Source organism: Parambassis ranga, chromosome 21, assembly GCF_900634625.1.
Source record: "Parambassis ranga chromosome 21, fParRan2.1, whole genome shotgun sequence".
Classification (NCBI taxonomy): Eukaryota; Metazoa; Chordata; class Actinopteri; family Ambassidae; genus Parambassis; species Parambassis ranga.
In genome coordinates this window covers 4,830,129-4,843,962 of record NC_041041.1, presented here as the reverse complement: position 1 = coordinate 4,843,962, position 13,834 = coordinate 4,830,129, and the positions used below count along the sequence as shown (strand labels likewise).

The window sequence follows — 13,834 nt, the reverse complement described above, 5'->3', positions numbered from 1 at the left end:
TGTATACAGTCAGTAAAAAAAGAAAATGAAAAACCATTTTAGCTAATCTAACATTCCATATTTTCCCTGCCAATATTGAGATGTTTTGATAGAATAATTCATAGAAATATAAAAATCTCTACTCTGAATGCTTGTATAATTGCGTATGATTGCTTGTCAGTGCTTTGGTTGCACAGGCAGTCGGGCGATGCATTTACATGAAAATAAATCAGCAGACATAGCAGCAGGAAGCATTACGCTGTCCATGTCCATGTTTATCTGATCATCTGGCTTCATGCCCCTCTGATGTCAACCTGGCTGTGTGTGTTTGTTTTGATAGAGCACAGCTGGAGAATGAGAAGAAAAAGCGTGAGATCGCAGAGAAAGAGAAGGAGCGAATAGAGCGGGAGAAGGATGAGCTGATCGAGCGGCTGAGGCAGATCGAAGAGCAGACGCAGAGAGCTCAAAAAGGTACGACCACATGTGTGCGCTCAGATCATAAGAGTGAGGATTTCTCTTGTGATTTGTCCCCACGTCTGTGAGCGTCTTTTTTTTGTTCTAAGCTGGTTCCTAATTTGCATTTGTGAGAGGTGAAAGGTCACCTGTTCTAATCCGAGCAGTGTTTGATGCTCATAAACACCAGCTTGGTTTCAGTTTTTTAAGTGAAGGTCAGTCTTTAAAAGCACACACCTTCTCAAAGACACCTGAAACATCTGATTTCCTTGGATTTGCTTAAAGCAGAAGCTGTTTGCAGACAGGAGCAGCAGTAGCCTCAGGCAGAGGAACGCTGTCTGTTCCCATAGAGTCCCATAAATGCTGCTGATTCACTCTGAGCTGAGTTTGAGCTACGTTGTCTGCTCATGCACGAATAGTATCCAATGTGCAAAAAATGATTTCCTTTATCTTTTTATAGACAATGTCTTTTGTTTTCGTGATGGTTATTTCTGTTTTATGTTGTGTGTGTTTTCCTGCAGAGCTGGAGGAGCAGACTCGCAAGGCGCTGGAGTTGGAGCAGGAAAGAAAGCGAGCGAAGGAAGAAGCAGAGCGGCTGGAGAAGGAGAGGCAGGCTGCAGAGGAGGCCAAGGCAGCGCTGGCTCAGCAGGCCGCTGACCAGATGAAGAACCAGGAGCAGCTGGTAAGATAAGATAAGATAAAACTTTATTAATCCCGAAGGAAATCCTTGGTACCTTCACTCACACAGCAGCCTCTGGTGTTAGTGTGTTTTCACAGCCATGTTCATGTTATTGCCGTTGTTATATTCAACAGGCTGCTGAGTTAGCAGAGTTCACCGCCAAAATCGCTCTGCTCGAGGATGCAAAGAGGAAAAAAGAAGAGGAAGCAACAGAGTGGCAACACAAAGTAATGTAACCCTGACATGAGTGTGTGTGGTGTGTGATTGTGTTAAGTATCATGTGCAACAAGTGGTGCAACAAAAAAATGCAAAAATAAGTAATTAGCACACAAGGCTATGAACGACAATAATATATATGTGTGTGTGTTTACAGGCTCTTTCAGCACAAGAGGACCTGGAGAAGACGAGGGACGAGCTGAAGACGGCCATGACGTCCCCGCCGGCGCCCGAACACGACGAGCAGGATGAGACGAACGCCGAGGCGAGTGCCGAGCTCCTCAGCGACGGCGTCACCAGCCAGCGCAGCGAAGAGGAACGAATCACAGAGGCGCAGAAAAATGAACGTGTCAAGAAACAGCTGCAGGTATGACATAAAATAAAAAAACAGATCAACTTAAAGACGGAGACATGTTGGATAAAAGTGGAAGATAAGTGTTGTTTCTGCATTGTTACACACAAAAATAAACAGCCAACATGTTTCCAAAGACTGCCAAGAACCTGTCAGTAAAGCAGACTGAGTCTCTCAGTGTAAATATTTCCTTTTTACCTTTCTCTTTCATTGCAACAGACTGAGTTCCCCATTTGTAACAATATGCAAAAACAGAAAGACAAGAGGATACAAATCTTATTTCAGACAAACGACATGCCACTGGTGTCATCATGTCTGCCTTTAACTACTGCCTGAGAAACTTTAGAACAATGCAAGGACTAAATAAATGCAATAACTTGTTAAGCAGAACTCACTATCTTGCAGGTGATGGGCTTTTTGGTATAGTCGAAAATAATGTTTCAATGTTTTGCAAAAAAGGAAACAACTCTGTCACTTTCAGTAAATAAATGGAGGAACTGTTGTGGGCACACACCGTCTGGCTTGAAATGTGTCGCCACAGAAAAATAAAAGGGCTTCCCACATTTTATTAAGTCAGAAAAATGAAGAGATGTTGCTTTATGTCCATTTAAATGAGTTTGGCCATTTACAGTTTGGAGTTTATTCTGCGCCTGATCCAACAACTGATTCTTTGTGTAGAACAGTTAAAGTATCAGGATGGCCAGCCACGCTCAGAAATACATGCATGAGGAACAAAAATTAATACATAAGATCAGAGACTTGCGTCCAGAACGTCTGAGACCTGTTCGTTTTATTCATGTGTTTGAACGTCTCAGGATACCTCGCATCGTTCAAACCTAAAGAAACCTTTATTTTATGCTGTTAAATCATTTGTTGTTTTTATGTCATGTCTTGCCATATTTCATCAGTTTTTTTTGTCTCTCTGTCTCTTTTCTCACCTCAGGCTCTTAGTTCAGAGTTAGCCGAGGCTCGAGACGACACCAAGAAGACACAGAATGACATGCTGCACGCTGAGAACGTCAGGGCAGGCAGGGACAAGTACAAGACGCTGCGTCAGATCCGTCAGGGCAACACCAAGCAGCGCATCGACGAGTTCGAGTCCATGTGAGCCAGAAAGACGTGGGCGGAAACGACGCCGAAAAGAGACAGAGTCAGTCTCGTTGCCATGTCAGCGCCTCACTTTCCTTTGTAAGGCCCAGAGAACCTGCTGCCGCTCCGGGATCTCCCCGCTGGAGAAAGATCAGCTAAACGGGCTTCGTAGCTTCAGCCTCGCCAAAGCTCTGCCTAGCAGCGGCTGGCCAGTCACACCGCTATCTGCTTATTAGAGCTCTGCCCTCACCCCAACGAAGCACATGTCTTTTTAATCAGTTTGGAAAATAGCAAGTGACATACCCCCTCTTCCTTTGTACACTACTGGCAATTTTAATGCTTGCATGTATGGTAATTAAACAGTGACAGGACCTTTAGACTGGACACAATTGGTTGCTTTTACTCAACAAAATAAAAATGGCCATTTGTAGCTGTAGCTTGTTGATGTTGGCGGCACGCTTTCATACCTGTACCTTTTACTTCCTTCGAACAAGTTTTTTTTTTTTTTTTTTTTTAAAAAGACGCCTTATTTGTCTCGTTTCCTTCCTGTCTAGTTTCGTCTTGTTGTTTCGGGACAGTCCTGCTGTCTCTTGATTAATTTATCCTCCTGAATGACTTGTCAGTTTGCTCACACTGAGAGCCAACAGATATGCAAACTAGATACTTATTTTACATGTTACCATGCCGGCGTTCTCTGTCTGATAAGACATCTGTTCAAATATATATATTTTGGCCCAACAATGAAGGATGAATATATATTTCCAAATACGCAGCCACAGTATTGATGGTCACACGGTGAGACTGTAAGACTCGAAGAAAGCCGCACAGCAATATGACAACATGTCGAGATATTTTTAATAACATGAGAGGTGCAGCAAAGGAACTGTTTATTAATGAATAACAGCTGTGTTACTTCACTTACTGTATCAACAATCTGACATAAGATTTGTCCTGAAAAATAAATGTTTTCTTCCAAAGTATTTATCCACACAACTATCATTTGATTGATGATCAGGTTTCTGTGGAGACGATTTTTTTTAAATTCCAATAAATTAGACGAATCAATTCCATTACAAACAAACGAGACTTCCTTAGAAATATATATTGTCTTTTTGTTCAGGTTGTTGTTTACGTACAGTACATTCGGCTGTCCTTTCTGTGGAAGACTTCGCGACTGATGTGCTGCTGCTGCTGCTGCAGTCGCTTAGCAACCGTTGATATTGGTTGCTATATTGGTACGGTACAGTTTTGTTGTACTGTCGTGATACAGTCAGTCCTTGGGGGGATGCAGCAATTCGGGACAAAGCCTAATGTTTGGGATAACTGAGGTCAAAGGTCATGACTTAATTACTTGATGCAATTTTCTTTGAAATGTATAGAAACATTTACTTGGACTGAGGAAATGATTAGATCTGAGAGCAACATGGTTCAGTGTGATCGGACATGTGTGGAGACGGAAAACCTCCATCGAACAGACACAGCATGTTAAGGCCTCTCTGGAGGCTTGATCCACAGTAGCCGGTCTGCAGTATTGAGTATCATTAGAATATGTGCAAAATATACAGAACAAACAGCGTGTGAAAGCTTGAGTAGAACTTTTATTGATCACTTTTACATCACAAACAATAACAGTCAGCATGTCTATTTTGACCACATATTCTGTAAGTTGGTTCTTCCTGCTTTTGTTTTGGGTTTCCGTGCCTAAAGCTTAGTTAAGTGTTTCAAAAAAAAAATCCAAAATGTTTTTATGAAATAAGTTTTTTTTTTTTTTTTTTCTTTTTTCCTGAAATGCAAAATGCCTCATGTCTCAACACATCCACACACGTTGTACCAGCCACAGAGGAAGAGTTTCACAGCAAAGCAGCAGCAGTGGTCTCACACCTGTAGTTATCATTTTGGTTCGTTACCAACATTAGCCCCAGCAAAAGGCAGCACTGAAAAGCAACAAACAGCCATTCACTTGGCTTTGGTCCCTGATGAGGCAGCACACACATTTAACAGCAGGAAAGAACAAAGGTGTCGATAAACTGTGGGAAACATGGACTTTACAGAGTTTTTTACGGCCTGAAATACATGCAGCAAAGGACAAGATCATATTAAAAACAATCCTTAAAGAGAGTGTGAGGGACTCCAAATGATACACAGCATGGTTACGATGAAGTGCTCCTTTAGGCTTTTAAGACACGTCAGGGTAGGATCAGCAGTTACACTAGTAGCTGGTGTGTATGTAATGTTAATGACAGACCAGTGAGAACAAAACATTTTAAAATTTCAACCTCTACTGCTCTGGTCTAACATCAACATGGCTGCTCATGTAAACAAGATATTTTGGCCTCACATTTAAACAAAGGAAGGAGGCAGATCTGTGTGGTTTAAATGTGCAATCTGCAACCTCACCACTAGGTGCCACTAAATAGTACACACTGGTCCTTTAAACGTCACACAGCTGTGAAGTGCTGTGTACATTTTTATATATAGCATCTTCACACACTTATATGGCCACAGTTATTCAGCATGATCCCCCTGACTACAATCTCATCATGTGGATAAAAAAACATTACAATTACAAAAATATCGTCTTAACAATTCATAAAAAATGCTCATAGAAAAATAGTCGTTTTGCCCTCGTACACTAAAAAAATCCACAGGAATGTTAACACAGAACCTTTTAGAGGTTAGTTGAGTTATGTCTAAACCCTGAAGTAAAAACAGAAACTGGCACACAGTGTCAGACCAGCAGGGTGAGAGCGAGCAGCTCAGTGAGGCCCATGTCCGGAACATCCATACGTGGGAAAACAGAACCCTTCTTTTCGTCATAGTGGCCCTCACACTCCATTTTGGCTCCAGTAAAAAATTCGCTTTAAGGACACATTTTCACTCTCATATCTGCTTCTGTAAACACCAGTTACATGTGTGAGCGCCACACACCTTCACTTCACCAACAATACAAACATTTAATCCCCCCCCGCCCCACAAGAAAAAAAAAAAAGCATTACTGCATTAGAGACTTTCTCTTTTCTGCACTTGGATAGAAGAGAATAAAACATTCCCCTCATATAAAAGCCTAAGTACCAAAAGGTGACAACATTATGCCACAAAAACCCTAAAGTAACTCCCAATATTTTTGTTTAAATATTTTTATATAAAACAACCATCTTGTTTAAAAGTTTATATGATACAATTTGTATCAACAAAGAGAGGTGTCAACTGGCAACAAGAAATAATGCTAACCAGACGAGTTTCTGTTTTTACAAGCAATTCCTCAAACAGTAAAGTCACCTCACTGATAGAATTTAAAACAAACAACAATACAACACAATTAGTTAACAACACAGCCTGTGTTGGGAAGGGAAGTTAATTTAATATAAATAATTTTAATAGTATTTTTTTAACATTGATGATCATTTAAAGGTGTAATGATTATTTATTAAAAATATTGCTCTGCAATATTCTGCAAAAATATGTAAATATTGTTGTTAATTTGTTAAATTTAACCAGCGAGCTTGTTTGAACCTCTGAGAAAAAAGTTTGTAAAACAACAAAAAACAACCACACTTAGGTGTCTGTTAACACTCATGTATAATATTCTCTAATCATACGAAGTAACTGCAAAGTAGCAGAGCTCAGTGTATTTAACAGGAGGGTACAACATGTGAAACCCTGTCTGAGGAAGATCAACCCCCTAATAGTGGTGATACGACCCAAAAAAAAACAAAAGGAGACCCTGTGTCTCAGGTGCCACAAACATTCACACACACACACACACAATAAAAAGGTAATAAATTAACATATAATTTAAATTAAAATAATACCTAACCACGTCAGGTGAGGATGCTCTCAGCCGCAACCTGGATACGATTTAGAATACTGATGTGGTTTAAAAACTAAAATCTGTACCGGAAGCTGATGAAGTCAGCAGGACAGAGCCATCCCAGCAGAGGAAATAACTCTGAGTGAACAACCGCCTGGGGGTTTCAAGTGGAGTTTTTTTGCTATCTTCTCTTGTGGTGTGTTGTTCAAGTTTCACTTCCCTGTGGGGGAAAATCCACAAAAATCTCACAACTGACCTGCCAGCTGTCAGCGACGAAAGGAAACAAGCCGCTCGTAGGAATGTATTTGCTTGTTATCTGAAAGATAATATTTCACTCACATGGAGAGCAAAAATCTGAGCGATACCCTCATATGATTGCCAAAAAAAAGAGAAGAAAATAACAACGAAAAAGTGCCAAAAAACATAATAAAATTTAAAACTATGCAAATAACTTAATAATTTAAAAGAAACTATACTGTCACCCATGAAGCCTCCTGGTGTTTTAACTCACAGCTCAAACATGCAAATCTTTCCTCACCTTAAGTGCTGAAGAAGCAGGCGTACATATTTATTGAAAAATACGACAATAATAGGATTTTCCCCTTTCAAAAAAACACCCTGCATGAGAAATACGACCAGTCTTTTGGTTTGTTTTTGTCCTACCTGACTACAATGATTGCAGGGGATAAACCTGCACATGAGCACAAGAAGACTTTAAACTGTATTCAAGTATTGTGCTGCAGCTTCTCCATTAAAATTGCAGCTGCAAGCTCCTGAGCATCCATCACATGAGGGTGTCTGGCCATCACCAGCCTCACCAGATCAGGAGGGAAGATGCTGCACAGGTTAACAAACACCCTCTCCCTGAGGTCCTGGTAGCGGCCCAGTGCAGGAGGATCTTGGTGATGCGGTGCAGGGGGCAGGTGGGTCTTGTGAGCAGAGATAGGTGGAAGGGACGGCTGCGAGAAAGGCGGGGGGCTCGATGCCGCAAGGCCACGTGGTGATGACTGGACTTGCTGGCTCCAAGGAGAGTGCCAAGTCTTCCCGTGGACCTGTGGGAGGCTCCTGTAGGAAAATGGATCGTAGCAAGGCTGATGGGGTGGCTGATATTTAGGGTCCCAGTCTATCTGATGCTGCAGCTGTTGGTTGGAGTAGTTTCTTCTAGGATGAAGCGGTGATCCTTCGTACATTCTGGGATCCTGGAGACCTCCTTCTTGCCAAAGTGAGCGGCGAGGAGAGGAGCTCTGAGGCTGGGAGTGAGGCGTGGATATTTGTGGTGGGTGTGGCGGATGAGGTGATAATTCTCCTGGAAAACTGCTCAGCAGCGGATGCTGGTGTTGGTGTTGGAGGTAGACTGAAGGTGTCTTGTAGGCAAGTGGAGATGCATGAGAGGGAACTGAGGGAGGAGGGTCTTCTACACCAAAGCCGCGGTGCTGTCTCCGCAGTGCTTGAGGGGTGGTGTAGCCATAAGGAGAATGCTGGCCCGGTCCAGGTGAGCTGTGACTCATAATGTGGGTGTACTGGCCAGAATAGTGGTGATGGTGGTGGTGGCACTTTGGGATGTCGTCCAACATGGGGTCAGGTGAGAAAGACTCTGAGCTGACGCTGCCTTCGCTGCTACAGTCTGACGGCAGGGAACCTGCCCTCAGATCAGCTGGGGAGAAGCATTCTGGACTCTGCGGCACAATAAGACTGAGGCTGGAGTAGGCCTTAACCAGAGAGCTGTATCCCACCTCTGGAGACTCGCATCTGTGGTAAGACTCCGTCTGGCTCTGTCCTGAAGCACCAGCAACCTTAGAGCTGCCTCCACTGCTTCCCCCAGGATGTTCCCATCGGTCCAGGCGTCCCATTGAAGGGGGCCCTCCAGGAGCAGGATACCCTACAATACTGCTACCACAGCTGCTGCTGCTGCTGCTGCTTCCTCTGCGTCCTTCCACCTTGGAATGGACCCTCAGTCTGTCCTCCAGCAGGTCAGAGAAGGAGATCATGGGGCTCTGTTTTGACGGTTTGGCAGGACCTCGGTTTGGCTCGGCTTCAGATATCCCCTTTGACTGATCTGCACTGTGGCTTTTCACCAGCAGAGCATGTTCCAGCAGGCCTTTGGAAGCTACTGAAGACATTTTGGCACTGGCTCGGAGCTCATCAGCCACCGCACGCTGGGGCTGGCTGCCTCTTTCAGGGTGGTAAAACTTACACTTGTGGCCATAAGTGCACTTTTTACCTAAAGAAAAAAATAAACCTTTATTTATTGATATATAATTCAATGTGTAAACAACCTCTTGCCAATTTAGTTCAATTTGAGTGTCAAAAAAATTCAAAAGCTGTCGGAAAAACAATATTCTGAAAATGAGTGCATACCGTAAGGACATGGCTGCTTCCTGTGTTCAGGAACTACAGGCCTTTTTCTCAGGAAGTTCTCCAGACTTGGTCCGTGGCGTCCCAGTGGGTCATCTGGTGGCATGAACCTGAACACACATCAATAAATTAATATATACACTCCACCCTAAAAACACAAACGTGATATTGCCTTATGTTAATTTGCTATATTAAGAGTAAGAAAAGTTGCAGCTGAGACATGAATGTCTTTGCTCCATCCTCCATTCTTACTTGTCGTTTACAAAGGAGTACATCAGCAGGCGTTCGTCTATGAATTTCTTCCACTCTGGCTTCTCATTGGCTAAGTCACGGTAGTTGTCGTTGGAGACAATAATCCCATCTGATTCGTAGGCCAGTTTGACGATGAATCTGTCATCATAACACACCACACGGCGTCCCTGCACACGGCGAGACGGAGTGAAAACCAGGATTTTCTCTTTCTCCAGGCGCCGTAGAATCTCCTGGTCTAAAAGGGAAAGTAAAACAAAAAGACAAAAAATAATAAGAGATCCCTTCGCAGGTAGAAGATATACATTTGTTCAAGCATCTGGAGAAGCTGCTGCAGCTGTTACCTGTGATAAGAGCATCAGGACGAGACTGTTCCTTTCTCCAAGCAGGTACAAAAACAGTTATGTCGCGGTGGCCTCGCTCCAAGAACCAATCGACTGCCAGCTGGATGCCTTGGCAGGAGAACACTTCTTTATTTCCATGGCTACAAGAGCAGGGAGAAACATGAGGGCACAGTCAGTCATGCAAAAGCCAAACATATATTTACACTCTCGTGTTGTGAAATCTTCCTCACCTCATAGCGACGTTGCTCCCATCCACAACAACCGGCCGGAGGTTGTCTTTGTCGTCCAGCAGCCTGGATGGACACAGCAGTCGACAGGAGTCCAGAGAGGAGTTAGAGGACGATGAAGAAGAGACCAAAGAGGAAGAGGAGGGACACTGAGAGACAGCAGAGCCTCCTTGTTGCTCCATCTCTGTCTTGGTTCCTAGTTTGACCAGCTCTCCCAGAATGTCATTGATAAGTGCACCTGGCCCCAGCTTCCTTAGGACCAGCAGCACAAGCTCCTCCGAGTACCCGAGCTTTAGAGCAAACTCCACCTTGGTGCGGCAGTCTGTAACAGGTTCAGAGGGAGGCTCTGTTTCTGGCTGAGGGGTGTCTCCTGAGGATTGGTTTGGTGCCAGGTCCAGCCTGGCTGGCTGACAGAGTGAGGCGAACTCTCCATGGTGTTTAGATTCAGAAGCAGCCTGGAGTCGTTCATCTTCACTGTCAGAGATGGCACTTTCCTCTGACAAGTTACTGCAGCTGCTACTGCCACTTATGCTGTTAATGCTGTCATTCGGACCACCAGCTCTGACCTGCAACGCTGCTATATTCCCAGCAGCCGCCCGAACGATCGGACCGACCAGCCGCTCAGCACTTTCCACATAGAGGTAGTCCAAATCCAGCCCCAGGCTGAGGATGTGGCCTGTCCCATCCTCCAGATGGTCCTTCAGGCCCATGAAGCCGTCTCATACATCCAGCTCCACGCCCTCCGTGACCTCCCAGGCACCTGACTGACCCCACCGTTACTGCTGAGAGGTGACTGCTCACTGACGGCTTCTGGAGAGTGAAGCTTGAAGGAAACACAAGAACTGACTGGTTAATGTCCTGAGGACTGCATGCTAATTTATATTACATAATTTAAAGTAGCTGGCTGACTTCACATTTTCAGTTTAGGGTTAACTAAACCTGCTTCTTCCAGCTGCACACCTGCTCTTCCAAAGAATCTTTAATAAGGCAACACCCCTTACTTTGACTGGGATGTGTTGTAACAAAGTCTCCTCCCTAATTTGCCTATGATGGTGCAAAAAAGCATGAGCGTAAGCCGCTGCATGACATTTAATAGTTTAATAGTCATTATGAAACACTACCTGCTGTGTAACTTCTACTGATTTGCATACCAGCAGTGATAAGACAAAACACCTGCGGCAGGAGTTCTAACTCCTTCAGCAGATATTACGATGTTCATGCTGGTATTTTATTCAGGCGATCACACTGCTTTACAATTTTTATATAGCAGCTTCTTCTCTCTCAGCCTCATGGACAGGCTTTAAAAAAGAAACTTGTCCAACCACCCTTAAGCCTCCAAATGTAAACTTGAAAGATCGAGTCGATGCTACAGTGAGCAGCAAGCATGACAACACTCAGCAGAATGTGAGGGTGCAGATACGCTTCAGAAAATGTGGTTTTAAAGCAGCAGTGCAGGACTTTTGTCACTCCTTTCTGGCTGCCTCAGTGTTTAAGCTCACATAAAAATAGATTTCTGTAATATTGCATCACAAAAAAAAATGCCACATTTGGCGCCATCCACCATGCTAACGGAGCATATGGATGTGGTTGTATTTAGACATTAAACGCAGCATCACTGGTTAGATAAAGATCATCTTAAAATACACAAATTCATAACGTTAAACACATTTTACAAGGAAAACTGTTTCCATCGTACGGTTGTCATTTTTTGGCTACTATCAAGTCCCCGTCCCCATGAACATGTGCTGCATCTGTTTGGGCCTTGTGCAGGCACCGATAATTAACCTTCTGATGACTGGCTTCCTTTGACCAATCAGATCAACACAAGGAACAAAAACCACAGAGAATCTGTCAGCAGTAACAGTAGTTGGTGTACAGACACACCCATAACTGTCAGACCTACACAGGACGCTGATCAGTGCAAGCAATGTTTTCTACCTGCCTCACCATCAGACTTTAATAAGATCACAGCAATGCAAAGAATGCATGAAATGTAAGAGCTAAAATAACACAAAGGTGTGGATCTATTTTCAAAGTAATTAAAGTTGTAAAATTGCAATTGAAAACCTGTATTGTCACTGAAAGTAAATTAGAAACGCTACTCATATAATAGTGCATGGAAATATATATTTAAACACAATAGAAAAATAGCTTATTGTTATATTATACTGCACAGTTAAGTAGTTAAGAAATGTTTGTTTGAGGTCAAGGTGCTTATGGTCTTAGAAAAGAAGCTGTCTCCTGAGTTTTCAGGTCAACACTGGTGTCTCTGTGGAGGTATTGGGAATGTGCCTGCAGAGCCTTCCCTTCTACTGCAGAGCAAACAGCACACTGACATGCAGCAGGTCAGCATGCTGATGAACAGATGAATAGAAAGTGTCTAATTTTCCATTTGTTTCATTCTGTAAAGTCTGCTGTGCGTTATAAGTCATGAGTGTGACGGTGTGCACACAGACTGTGTACCAGCCACCACCAATTCAATTCAATCAAATACCTAAAAACACTGAACAAAGCGAGCACTGACAGCCTTTACTGATGCGGCATCGCTGTATCTGACCACTTCAACCCTCCTATTGATGATGTGAATGCAGACACAGACGCTCTGTGGATCCCCGGGCAGTGAGTAGTTACCGCAAGGGAGTCCCCACCAGTGTTTTATCCCACAGCGCCGAATGAAAGCAGCCATTAATGTGTGTCCTCTGAGTGTGGCCCGCTGACTCTACGGGGGTCCCCGGATCGGTTGAAACAAAGAGAGATCTGTTGTGATGGTAAATCGCTTAGTGACCCCTTTAAAAAAACAACATATGTTCTTTGGCTACGACGCACACACACACTAAAATACTTCAGATTCTTATTTAAAACAAGGATCCTGTCCTTGTAGTTTGTAGTTTGAATTTCAGACCGTCATATGATCCGTCATATGATGAGTGGCTTCACCTCAGCACCTGCAATGTGCTGTGTATGTATCAGGCAGACAAACCACAAATAAATGTCAGTTTATCTTTGTGTTATGTTTGGAAATACCCATGCAGGGTACTTCCAGCCCATCAAACCACTTCATATACATCAGTTGTATCTGCATGTCTTTTACCTTTTGTCTGTTATGCTGCTCTGGATGAAGGGGCTATTTGAAAAGTGAAACAACATTTGACACAAGCAGCAAACAGAGCAAGGCTGCAGCATCACATGTTTTATTCAAGTCAGGGTGTGAAAGAGCCTGTCCTGTTTGTTTGTTTGTTTGTTTGTTTGTTTTACTGTTAAAGTTAAAAAATAACCTCTTAAATTATTTTAGTTTTTAAATTGGTAATATCATTTTTCATTTTTTTCATTTTTAAATTAATAAAACAAACTGAAAAATATTTTCATTTTAAAAAGAATCCATTTAAGAAATATGTTAATTATTTAAATAAATAAAATATACATATTTTTTTAACAGCCCTGAGACAAAAGGTGCTTTCCTGCTGTGTTTTGATGTAAGACATGTTTTTATGTTTACTGATGCGTAATTAAATGACCTTAGAAAAAGACTTAAACAAGTGATTTTATATTATAACACAATCAGCCACCACCCCGAGCCCGACGGCACAAACCAGCCCCTCAAAGACGAGAAGCCTCTAATCCAAAACAAACACTCTCTGAACTGCTGGAATTCATGCACTCTGATTTCATGTCTAGAGAGCGACCATTAGAGAGCAGATTGAATGGTCCATGTTGTTGACGCTGTTAATGTTGCATTAGCTGCTCTTCATCAGGCAACAACATGGACCAGATGCCTGGTCCCACAGTGAGCTGGGATGATGTAGCTTATCTGCCATCACAGAGGCTGGTTGTTGGAGGACTCTCACTTTGGACTGAAGCCACACTTAAGTGCTACATTTAATCATTAAATGTTCATATTCAGTTCATATTGATTGTTGTTCGTATTATTTTCTCTGATTCATGGGTTTATTTTGGACCCTGTATGCCTGCACATGTGTGGTTATATTGTATCCACCGTTCTAATGAAGACTCTTTTGGATTGCAGGGTAAAGCACCGGAAAGCGGGGGCCTCTTAATATCCCGACCCCCGATGTCTAAGCT

General features: G+C 43.0%; 2 protein-coding genes across 3 annotated transcripts in view; one reads left to right on the top strand and one right to left on the bottom strand.

The window, feature by feature from the left end:
• LOC114426173 (radixin) overlaps positions 1-3,748 on the top strand; it is a 31,570-nt gene extending 27,822 nt beyond the window's left edge. For both annotated transcript variants that reach the window (XM_028393387.1, XM_028393388.1), the window contains exons 11-15: positions 320-450; positions 954-1,114; positions 1,246-1,338; positions 1,485-1,694; positions 2,623-3,748. In XM_028393387.1, coding sequence (XP_028249188.1) covers positions 320-450; positions 954-1,114; positions 1,246-1,338; positions 1,485-1,694; positions 2,623-2,787 — 760 coding nt within the window. In that variant the 3' untranslated portion in view covers positions 2,788-3,748. The remainder of the gene's footprint in view (positions 1-319; positions 451-953; positions 1,115-1,245; positions 1,339-1,484; positions 1,695-2,622) is intronic.
• A 3,556-nt stretch (positions 3,749-7,304) lies between these two features.
• LOC114426534 (probable ribonuclease ZC3H12C) lies at positions 7,305-10,464 on the bottom strand. The gene is made up of 5 exons (XM_028394013.1): positions 9,758-10,464; positions 9,528-9,667; positions 9,187-9,421; positions 8,938-9,044; positions 7,305-8,800 (listed from the first exon to the last, which is right to left on the bottom strand). Exons 1-5 carry the CDS (start codon positions 10,462-10,464, stop codon positions 7,305-7,307), a joined length of 2,685 nt encoding a protein of 894 aa, XP_028249814.1.
• Positions 10,465-13,834: the final 3,370 nt, after the last annotated feature.

Excerpts from the sequence above, each read along its gene's own strand:
- LOC114426534 (XM_028394013.1), bottom strand. The coding sequence starts at position 10,464 with ATGGGCCTGAAGGACCATCTGGAGGATGGGACAGGCCACATCCTCAGC. Across the intron at positions 9,422-9,527 it reads TCCTGATGCTCTTATCACAG|ACCAGGAGATTCTACGGCGC; the intron begins GTAACAGCTGCA and ends TTTCCCTTTTAG. Across the intron at positions 9,045-9,186 it reads TACTCCTTTGTAAACGACAA|GTTCATGCCACCAGATGACC; the intron begins GTAAGAATGGAG and ends ATGTGTGTTCAG.